This window comes from Mytilus edulis, chromosome 5 (genome assembly GCF_963676685.1).
Source record: "Mytilus edulis chromosome 5, xbMytEdul2.2, whole genome shotgun sequence".
Taxonomy (NCBI): Eukaryota; Metazoa; Mollusca; class Bivalvia; order Mytilida; family Mytilidae; genus Mytilus; species Mytilus edulis.
Window position 1 is genome coordinate 24808464 of NC_092348.1, and position 12008 is coordinate 24820471.

Genomic DNA, 12008 nt, shown 5'->3' on the forward strand with positions numbered 1-12008 from the left:
TTCATGTTCATTGCCACTTGAACTTGTACTTTCCACAGAATCAGAATCTATAACGTCAAGAACCATACACTTCTTCCCATGACTGCAAAAAGTTGTAACGCTCTGAATAACATCTCACTCTCTGTTCAGTGATATGCGCCACCAGAAGCTTCGGATGAACCTAGCCATTTGCTGTAACAGAATTTGTGTCTCCCTGTATTTTGTGCTTTGAGAAATTTTCCTCACTCTTTTTGGGGTACATATGATGACTGGGTTTCTGATATACCAGTATCATCAAATAATCTAAGTGATGTCCTTACTGTGTTAATCTCCCAACGATCTGACACTGCAGCAGCAACAATCAAATTTTCGTGATTAACTTCTCTTAGTTTGAGTATATGCCTACACAGAAGAAGCATACTTTTAACTGCCTCTTGTTTGGACTCAATTGAAAACATTGGTTTAATCAAAAAGTATTGTCAAAAAGATGCATGGGAAGCTATTAAATAAACTCATCATAGATACCAGGACTAAATTTTATATATACGCCAGACGCGAGTTTCGTCTACAAAAGACTCATCAGTGACGCTCGAATCCAAAAAAGTTTAAAAAGCCAAACAAAGTACGAAGTTGAAGAGTATAGAGATCCAAAATTCCTAAAAGTGTTAATCTATGCCTGAGGTAGAAAAGCCTTAGTATTTTAAAAAAATCAAAATTAAGAGCGTATATAAAGAGAAGAAAAAGAAATCTATCTACATATGTAACATATGCACACATGATGCAGATTCAAAGGAAGCCAGTGTAATGTGTAGTTCCTGTTCGGAGTGGCAACATTTATCTTGTGCTAGATTAAAACTACTTACAAAGGCAAAGAATTGGTTTTGTAACAATTGCAAATGTTAAATCATGTGTCCTTTTGAAATTCGTAGCAAACAACTTTTAATATTGTCTTTTTTATGATGTACGTAGTTTAACATAACACTATTTTTATAGCATGGAAGGATATTTAAACCATAGATTTTACACAGATTTGAACATCTTTTTAATAATAGATATTTAAAAAAAGTATATTTAGTAATGTACAAATGTGTTTTGATGCTTTTAATTAATATTATAAAGTTTATATTTTATTTTTGATTGTACTGTATATTTAATGCTTGATATTGTGATAAAATTATTTTAAATTCTTATTAAGCTTTTTTATTCTCTACTAATCACATCAATGAACAATTTTATTCAGTGCCGGCTAAATAGCAAATTTGCTATTTTGCCGGTGCCGGTCAAATAGCAAATTTGCTATTTAGCCGGTGCCGGTCAAATAGCCACTGCCTATAAAAAATGACATGCTATGTTCTTTTTATCACATGCTTCAACAATACACCTTATCGCTATTTGTCCGCCATTACATGCATTACTGGCCATCACACAGGTTCCCGTAAAAAATTTGACGTCATAAAGCAAAATATCTGACGCCACAATGGAAAAGTGATTGTTGTATGCGTCAAAAGTTCAAGCGGCCGGGTCAGCCGGGATTAGCGATAAGGTGTATGGAGAAAAATAACAGATTAAATATATAAATCCTTTTTTAAGTGGTTCTCAAATAGAAGTTCAAAAAGACATCGGACCCCAAGGTAGTACATCCAAAATGAAATCTTTCATTAACATGATCAAATGCTTCAACAGAGAGGTAAAACAACAGTTTGATATATTATTATAAATATGTATGGATGATTAAAAAAAATATAAACAATAAACATAATGAACACTGTTTGGAAAAGTCATCATTTTTAAAGTAACTTTCTAAAATATGTTGGATTTGTTTTTAAATGCCTTATTTTATCATTTGTAAGTTTGTTTGTTTGTTTGTTTGTTTGTTTGTTTGTTTGGTTTTTTTTTTATTATTCATAATTGAATTTTACACAATATACTTTCCTGTATCCAAATAATTGTTTTGTACCCTTCTTTGTAATGTTTTTCACTGAAAAGTACCATTGAAAATGATTGATGTCAGTCAGGGGTACTACTTGTACAAGTGTATTTGTACTTGAAGAAGTAAAAAAAAATATACACATATAATTAAATTTGTATGATACTTATACAAGTGAATTTTATTTACTTGTATAGGTAAAAAAAAAATTGGCTAAGTTATGTCCCTAAGGCATTCAGAATTTTTTACTTGTATTTATAAGTAAAAAAATCATCCTTTCTTCTTTTCTTGAATTCTTAAGATTTCTTTGCTCTAATAGAATTTTAAATTGTGTACCCTTTACAGATGTCTTTACTAATCATTTAAGTGTAATTTCATGGACAATGAAAATCCCATTTGTCTGTCATCTTCATAACACTGCTCATTTACAAGCCCCAAAGGAGAAATTTTTGAAGGCCTTATGCAAATATACAAGATCTTTGCTCAATCAGTTTCTTTGATGAATTAATGAGATGAAACATTGAACTTAAATGAAAAAATTTGAGCAAACCTGGGAAAAATCATTAAAGGCATGATTTTACATCTCAAAACTTGAGGATTTTTGTGGGATTGTAAGAAAAAATTTACTTATACAAGTAATTTTTTTAGAAAATTAAGGGGATTTATAAGGGGAGATTATTCAAACATTATTTATTTACTTATATGTGTATATTTTTTTTTACTTCTTCAAGTAAATATTAAAATAAAATACACTTGTACAAGAAGTACCCCTGACTGGATGTGTATTTTCTGGAATTTTTCGAGTATCACTGGAATGCCATGTGATAACGTTACTGAAAGGCATGTGATAATATTCGGAGCATGTGATAAACTTTTCATATCAGCCCGCTAAGCCCCTATTAGAAAAATATGGAATTTACGTTAGTTTTATGCTATTATCATACGGTAAAAATCATATGTTATTTAGTCTAAGTATATGATAATACAAGATATCTGACGACACAATGGAGATGTAATTGTTGTATGAAGTCGAAAGTTCAAGCTGCGCAAATTCTCAGGCCAACTACAATGTAGCTATATAGCTCAAAATGTCAACTAGCTCAGATTTCCAAATAGCGATAAAGGCTTACATACAACATGCATAATGCACATTCATCATGTTCCTAAATACAATACATTCATTAAAAACATTATGATATGTCATATGTCGATATATTTATATATACAATACATGGAATATGTCATGCATGTATAAAAAAGTAAGAAAAAAGTCCAATATTCCAAAGAAAATTCAAAACGAAAAGTTCTTAAAAAAAGGCAATAGCAAAGTCAAAAGCTGGAACACATCAAATGAATGGAAAACAACTATCATATTCCTACAGTCTGCACCAAAAACTTTTTCAACTACTAGTCCGAAGACCAATATTCTGACATTTTTCTTATTGGGCCAAACAAAATTTGGCAAAAACTTACTAGTCCGAATGAAATTTTACTAGTCTGGGGCATCGGACTAGTGGCTAACCGTGCAGACTGTTCCTAACTTGGTACAGGCATTTCATTATGTAGAAAATGGTAGATTAAACAAAGATAAACAGTTTATGTGAGGAGAGCCAGCTGAGTAAAAGAAAGTTAACTCAACTTTGTATAATGCCAGTACAAACTGTAGTAAGTCTGTGGTAAATTTATTTTTCATATTTTTGTCTAGTTTCAACATGTTCAAAACTTATGTTCTGGTATTTGCATAAAGATGGTACAAAGCTTTTTAATCATTTGAATAAAAAAAAAAATTCTCTAAGCTTAGTGACCCCCTTTAACTCGGATAACAAAAAGCCGCCACCTTACTTCAAGTTTAAGACAACCCCAGCACTGGCATGAGAGGAATCTTAGCAGACTTTAAATATTTGTTAGATATTACACCACCAAAATTGGCTGGGTCGAAGAAGAACACACTGAAAAGTATTGTACAAAACAAAATTGATACTCGTTATGCATAGACCGGTGCAAATGGTGCAAACACAAAGTCATGTAGAATATATTTCAGCATCGAAGGTTTCAGATGAAAGGTGAAAAACTGGCCAATGGTGATCCTTGTAGAACACACACCATGCTCAGTGACCAACAATTTTGAATGTTAAATTTAAAACTGAGGGCATACATGTATATTGCCTGTGTCGTGATAGTATCAAAATGTGATGTGTGTGAACTTTCAAAATTTATTTTGATTAAATTTTCACTGTAATTGAATAGCTGTTTCATGTGTTTATTTTTCAGTATTAATTTGCTGACAAAAAATGGAGAGTTGCTGCTTGATTATTCCAAAAATTTGGTCAATGATGAAGTACTCAAGATGTTGTTCCAACTGGTAAATTATTCCTTTTTTGATCATGTTGATGTATTAATAACTAATTATCGAAGAATTTCATTTTTACATAAATTGTATCATAAGTATGATTAGAATTAAGAGATATATTTACAAAAAAAGGTAGTTGCTTGTCCAAGTTGCATTTTTAAAGCAGATTTTGTTACTTTAACTTAATCTTCATACATTCATTGTATCACATAAAGGATTTAAGAAATACCTGACAATATATAGCATTGAGAATGCTGTAAGGGAAAAATACAATAGTCAATAGTATTTAAAAATAGTCCCATTCCAAGGTAAAAGTCATATTTATACATGTACATGCTTATTGATTTTGATGTGGAACTGGAATATAAACATGATAAAGAAAACACATTTTGTATCATTTTTTTTCTCTCAAATACTTTATTTGAAGTATTGGTTACAGAGCTTGTATTGCTTCCATCTATATGTACATGTTGAACAAAATTGACTCCTATTTTGTCATGTTTGTACAAAGAAAAGCAAAAGATACCAAAAGGTACAGTATCAAAATCATAATTTGAAATTGAAAAGACAAACAACAGTCTCCATTAAGTTCAAAGCAATACTCAGAAACTAAATAGTGAGCTACACAAACCCCATCAGATTTCTGGATGACCTAAGGTGCTCTTACTTTAGGAGGATATACATGTTGTGTTGCTCAAGAAAAGGACAGAATTGTGACTTAGACACATGGAACTTATCTTTGGTCAATTTTAACATGGTTAACACAGATATTCTATAAACATGATAAAAGTTAACAAAAACTTGATGACAATTAGATTAGACATGTATATGTGTCTATGGAAAGAAAACTAAATGACAAAATTTTAAGGAAAAACATAGACTGGTTTTATAAAGTGCTTTCAGAAATAAATAAAAAAACATAGTAACTAATGTAACATCTTTCAGCCAATGACAACCTTTCAACAGTCACTGGTTACGTATGACTTTAAATGCTTAAAAGGCGTTTTTTTTTATAAACTTAACTGGGGCCCTAATCAGGAACACTCAAAAGTTAAATACAAAGTGTAAATATTTTATAACTTAGACTTTTTCAATATTTCAGGCAAGAGACCGTAAAGTAGAAGAGATGAGACAGGCTATGTTTAGTGGAGAGAAGATTAATTTTACAGAAGACAGAGCTGTACTACACATTGCCCTGAGAAACAGATCAAACACACCTATCTTAGTAAATGACAAAGATGTAAGACAATGCTGAGGGATTGTGTTGAAAAATAATGACTTTTATGGGAGAGAAAGAACATTTTAATAACGTAAAGGTTTTTCAGAGTATTGGGGGCATCCATAAACATTTGATATTGATTGAATTGAATTAAACTGTCACATGGGGTAGAAGATAAAACTATTCACCTGCCCAGGCAGAAAAAAAAGAAATAAATCAATTGAAGAAGGTCATATATCAATTTTTTGCTTTTGGAAAGTAAAATATTATACATGTTACTTAAATTGTTCTCTCAATTTTCTGTTTGTGTCAGACATTTAGGGAGACAAAATTTTACTCAATAATTTAAATTATAGGTGATGCCTGATGTGAACAAAGTGTTACAACACATGAGAGAATTTACAGAGGAGGTTATCAGTGGAAAGTGGAAAGGTTATACAGGAAAATCTATCACAGATGTTGTAAATATTGGTATTGGTGGGTCAGATCTGGTAATTATCTCCATTGTTCATGTGTGACCTTTTTAGATAAAAAAATTATCAAAAATTATCTTCCTTGTTCATGTGTGACCTATTTAGATAAAAATTATCTCCCTTGTTCATGTATGACCTTTTTAGATAAAAATTATCTCCCTTGTTCAAGTGTGACTTTTTACATAAAACATCTCCCTTTTAAGCTCACCTGGCCCGTAGGGCCAAGTGAGCTTTTATCATCACTTTGCGTCTGGCGTCCGGCATTGACGTCGTCGGCGGCGCCCGTCGTTAGCTTTTACAAAAATCTTCACTGAAACTACTGGGCCAAATTAAACCAAACTTGGCCACAATCATCATTGGGGTATCTAGTTTAAAAAATGTGTGGCGTGACCCGGCCAACCAACCATGATGGCCACCATGGCAAAAAATAGAACATAGGGGTAAAATGTAGATTTAGGCTTATAACTCTGAAACCAAAGCATTTAGAGCAAATCTGACATGGGGGGGGTAAAATTGTTTATCAGGTAAAGATCTATCTGCCCTGAAATTTTCAGACGAATCGGACACCGGTTGTTGGGTTGCTGCCCCTGAATTGGCAATTTTAAAGAAATTATACCGTTTTTATACGCCCGTCAAAATTTTGACGGGACGTATTATGGTATACAAATGTCCGGTGTCCGTCCGTCTGTCGTCCGTGCGTCTGTCTGTTCGGCGTAAACATGTCGCACTGTAACTTGAGAACGACTTATCCAAATTTCATGAAACTTAACATAGTTGTTTCTTATAATGATCAAATGATCTGTATACTTTTTGGTGAAAATAAGATTAAAACTTTTTGAGTTACGGCACTTTGTAACTAAAACAGCGGGGTGTTTTTTTCACATGTCGCACCGTATCTCAAAAACGATTCTTGATTATGGCTCAAAACTTTAAAAACTTCTTATTTATATTAATCTTAATATCTGTATACTTTTTGGTGATGATTCAAAATTTCATTTTTGAGTTATTGAGTATTTTGTAAAAAAGGGGGAGGTTTTTTTTTACATGTCGCACCATATCTCAAAAACGATTTATGATTATTGCTTAAAACTTTACACATGTCTTTGTTATATTAATCTGAAGATCTGTATACTTTTTGGTGATGATTCAAAATTTCATTTTTGAGTTATTGAGTATTTTGTAAAAAAAGGGGGAGGTTTTTTTTACATGTTGTGCCGTATCTCAAAAACAATTTATGATTATTGCTTAAAACTTTACACACTTCTTTGTTATATTAATCTAAAGATCTGTATACTTTTTGGTGATGATTCAAAACTTTATTTTGGAGTTTTTGAGTATTTTGTTAAACAGGGGAGGGTTTTTAAAGCAATTGCTTTTATGCTATCGCGTATGGCCATCTTTGTGACCCAGATTAGAGACTCCGCCCATATCAAGCCATAGTATTTTGTTAAACAGGCTCCTGGTCTGTCATTCTTTAACACCTATGTATGTTTTATAATGCAATACATAGCTTGAAACTTTAAAAAAACGTTAGTGGATTTAAGAAGTTTCAGAATATGTTCTTGTAGATGTATTTTTGTATTTAAAGGGTCAACCGTTTGACTATCAAATAACATAGAAGTCCGAGTGAAAAAAAGTACATTTTTATAATTGCGATTCCGTTTTCCGACGTTCGTACGATGTTTCAACAAAATATGGATTCATTTCAGTTGTTGATTTAGTATTGAAAATTTAACTGAATTATCTCCTATTAAATACGGTTTTATATGTTTAATTTGTGTTTCTTTAAGAGTTCAGGTGCTCTTGTTCATTCATAAAATTATCGTTCATTCATACATTTATTGTAAAATCAAAATCACTACACAGGTTAATGCGTAGTGTCAAATGATTACCTGTAATCTAAAAATAGACAAACTTTGTTTGCGCAAATAATTTAGCGGAACGAAACCCTTGTTGAAAACACATAACAATAAGTTCGTTTTCCTTTTCTGTCAAACTCCGTAATATTTATCGATCACCTTACTAATGAAATGGACCCGTCCAAACGTAGTAGATGCCAAGTCGGTCCAGATGAAGAGATATTTCAACATGGAATTTTCTAGTTACATAGATTGAAAAAAAGTACGTCTTTTTAAATATCATGATCAAAACTGGGAATGCATAACAAATGTCAGATGAAACCATTATCCTCGTCTTTTCAGTGAACATGTCTACTACGTTTGTTGACACTCGACGGTCCACCGTGTTAGCAATTTTATTTCACATGTTTTCGAAATATTGAAGATCATTTTTCGCAATGTTTCCTGAAAATTGATAAATGTCAAAGCAACGTAGAGCTGTTTGTTCTTGTTCGTATAATAAAATTGAGAATGGAAATGGGGAATGTGTCAAAGAGACAACAACCCGACCATAGAAAAACATACAACAGCAGAAGGTCACCAACAGGTCTTCAATGCAGCGAAAAATTCCCGCACCCGGAGGCGTCCTTCAACTGGCCCTAAACAATACATCAGTGATAACGATTTAATGTCATGTTTGTCTGTGATGACCCCCCCCCCCCCCCCCTCTTTCGGGATTGCATGAGAATTATAGTTATCTCGTACCCACATGCACTTGTTTCTATCCATAGGAAGGACGGCTATCCATATAAAACTATTTTGGATAGAAACAAGTGCCTGTGCTCGTACCGCATCAGAAGGACATACATGTATATCAACTGAGCAATAATGTTTGGAACTTAGTTTTAAAAATGATGACAAAGTACCATTATGAAAATATTTTTATTAAGCTGAAATATATATTTATTCTTTACATGTTTATGTCTTGTAAGATATTTTATTTCTTTCCCGTTTTTTAACATTTGCGTCTGGAAAGTTGAAATGTTTTAACTTAATCATTTGTGTTAATGGTTAAATATAAATTAATAATGAAAATTGTTAAAATTAAATCAATAAAGGAAATTATTGCCCAGTTACAAACACTACCAGGGGATAATCCATGATGATTTCTTTTTGAGTTATATGTTTCAGCACATGTATATTTGACCCCAACTTTAGCCTGGTAAACGTGTTGTCTCCTTGTGAAATATAAAACATATTAAAAATGACTTTCTGCTAAAGTCTTTTATTTATATAAAGTTAAAACCTTACTTCTAACTAGACAACACTCATGTCAGGTTTAATTATTATATATATGTGGATGAAAAATAAAAGTCCCCAAACATTAACATGACAGCAATTGCTTTTACAGCCTTTAAGGCTTTGATTTTACATGTCGCGCCGTAACTCAAAAATAATTTAATATTATTGCTTAAAACTTTACACACTTCTTTGTTTTATTAATCTAAAGATCTGTATACTTTTTGGTTTTGATTCAAAATTTTATTTTAGTGATATTTAGTTTTTTGTAAAAAAAAAACAGGATTGGGGGTTTCACATGTCCTGTCGTGTCTCAATAACAATATATGGTTATTGCTTAAAACTTTCTCAGAAACTATTTATGATCATTGCATAAAACTTCCACACAAGACGTCCGGCGTATCATGCGCTCATGGCGCAGCTGTTTATTTGGCTATTATTAGCTCACCTGGCCTTAAGGAAATTTTGCTGTTTTTGGTTATTATCTTGAGTATTATTATAGATAGAGATAAACTGTTAACAGCAATAATGTTCAGCAAAGTAAGATTTACAAATAAGTCAACATGACCAAAATGGTCAATTGACCCCCTAAGGAGTTATAGTCCTTTATAGTCAATTTTTAACAATTTTCATAAAATTTGTAAATTTTTATTAACATTTTCCACTAAAACTGCTGGGCCAAGTTCATTATAGATAGAGATAATTGTAAGCAGCAAGACTGTTTAGTAAAGTAAGATGTACAAACACATCACCATCAACAAAACACAATTCTGTCATGAATCCATCTGCTTCCTTTGTTTAATATTCACATAGACCAAGGTGAGCGACACAGAGCCTCTAGTTTTAGCTAAAATGTTATGATTTTATTATTTATGTGAGAACATTAATATTTGATTAAATGTTGATTTCAGGGTCCATTGATGGCAACAGAAGCTCTACAACCATACCAGAAAGGACCCAATGCCCACTTTATATCAAACATTGATGGTACACATTTAGCAAAGACCTTGAAGAATCTGAATCCAGAAACAACTTTGTTTATCATTGCCTCAAAAGTAGGTATTGCATATGAATTGATTGAAAAAAAATAGCTTTTACCTTTAAAACCCTTTAACATGTATTCATGATCATTACATTAACATGTATTTATTAGAATGTTGTGTTTTATTGTAGTGCTCTGTTGTCAGTGTTATATCCAACTGTAACTAATTCAAGTTGGCTTATATTAATTTTACACATACTAAGGAAGTCATAGCTTATTACAGATATATAAAATAGGTATAAGCGTAAAGTATATCTATTGTATAGTACAGTGTTAAAGTTTTTCTTCTGTTAAAATTGGTTCAGATGCATTAAAATTAGCTGTCAGTTTAATAATAAGGATTCTTCTAAGCAACTGTTTGGCTCAAAAACCTAAAACTTGGACAATTTTTTCTCTATAAAATAGTTGTTTTGTTTACAAGTGTCAATATATTCCACAAACATATTTAGTTGTGTATAGTATTCACTCTCTCATTATGTGCATAAACTTTAGTTAAACATTTCAACTGTAGATCAATATTCAGAAATTTAAAAGTGAGTAAATATTGTGCCAACACAAGTTGAATGTGAAATATCTGATTGAAAGGTCACAAATTTAGTTTAACAGCCATGTGCACACAGTCAATTTTATAGAGTCATGTCTGACATATCTTTTGATTGTCTTTAAGGTTATTACTAATGCTTGATTTTATTGTTACTTACCAACATAATTGTATTGCAGATAAGGCTGTCTGTCTGTCTGCAAGTCAAAGTAAATACATTGTATAAAAAGTTCAAGGGAAGGAGAGATTAAATTTTGTGAGCCTTTTGTTCACATGTTATTTTAGGTATAAATTGAAATAGTTAGTGTCTCCCTGTATGATTTAAAAGTGTTACAGTTAGGGACAGAACATTAATCATGATTTTGTTTGGGACTACATGTACATTTGTATTTACATTTATATACTTTCAGACCTTTACCACACAGGAAACAATAACAAATGCTGAGTCAGCAAAAGCATGGTTTCTGGCTACTGCTAAGGATGTAAGTGACATTTTTAATTGCAGAGCAATTGTAGCAATTTTCAAATTTATAAAAAGATAGTAATATATATGTAGAAATAAGTATGATGACGAAAGAATATGGATTTTTTTTCTGTGTAATTGTGTTGAAATTTGTATTGAATTTACAAGACCAGTTTATTTATATTTCTGACATATTCATCTCACCTAAGTTGCTTCAACTTTTGTTTAATATAGTAATTCAATATACAATGCTATTAAACCCTGTGGTTTAATTGGCATAAAAAAATCAAGTACATATATATACTTGACAGGTTTTTGGTGCCCAGACTTTTTATACTCCTAGAAGCATTTACTGGTTTTTCCTGTCAGTACCTAACACATTTTAAATTGTGATTAGATATCCAAACAGTTGCTGAAAAGAACTTAAGTTTAGATATATCAACATGAAAAAAATCTTCAAATTGTCTTGGATGTATGTTCAAAGGTTTTGAAAGAGATTTAAAGTCTGGATTGCAAATAAATATTCATAGTTAGAGTGAAACAGATTTCCATAATTTGAATTCTGATTAAAATCAAACCTCTCAGTGCTCCCGTTTACTGATATCAGAAAATGGGAGTGCTTAGAGGTTAGATTTTAATCAGACTGCATAATTTAATGAACATTAAGAATTCCATTCTATGAATTTCAAAGTTTATATGCTATTGATGTTTTACCATTGTTACCGGTAATTGAAGTAGAAGAATGATGTTTGATAGTCATAAAATTTGTAAGACGAAATGAAGTGCAGCATATCATATCAATCTACCAACTCATCAGATAGTCAAGACAAAATTTTTTTGTAAACCTTTGAGTTATATACTTTAATGTACCAGAAAG

The 12008-nt window shown here is 31.6% G+C and overlaps 1 protein-coding gene across 1 annotated transcript in view; it reads left to right on the forward strand.

The window, feature by feature from the left end:
- Positions 1 to 12008, forward strand: part of LOC139523286 (glucose-6-phosphate isomerase-like) — a 29423-nt gene that overhangs the window by 1061 nt on the left and 16354 nt on the right. Inside the window, exons 2-6 of the mRNA XM_071317153.1 lie at positions 4178 to 4268; positions 5359 to 5496; positions 5832 to 5966; positions 9997 to 10140; positions 11079 to 11150. Of these exons, the coding sequence (XP_071173254.1) occupies positions 4178 to 4268; positions 5359 to 5496; positions 5832 to 5966; positions 9997 to 10140; positions 11079 to 11150 (580 nt within the window). The remainder of the gene's footprint in view (positions 1 to 4177; positions 4269 to 5358; positions 5497 to 5831; positions 5967 to 9996; positions 10141 to 11078; positions 11151 to 12008) is intronic.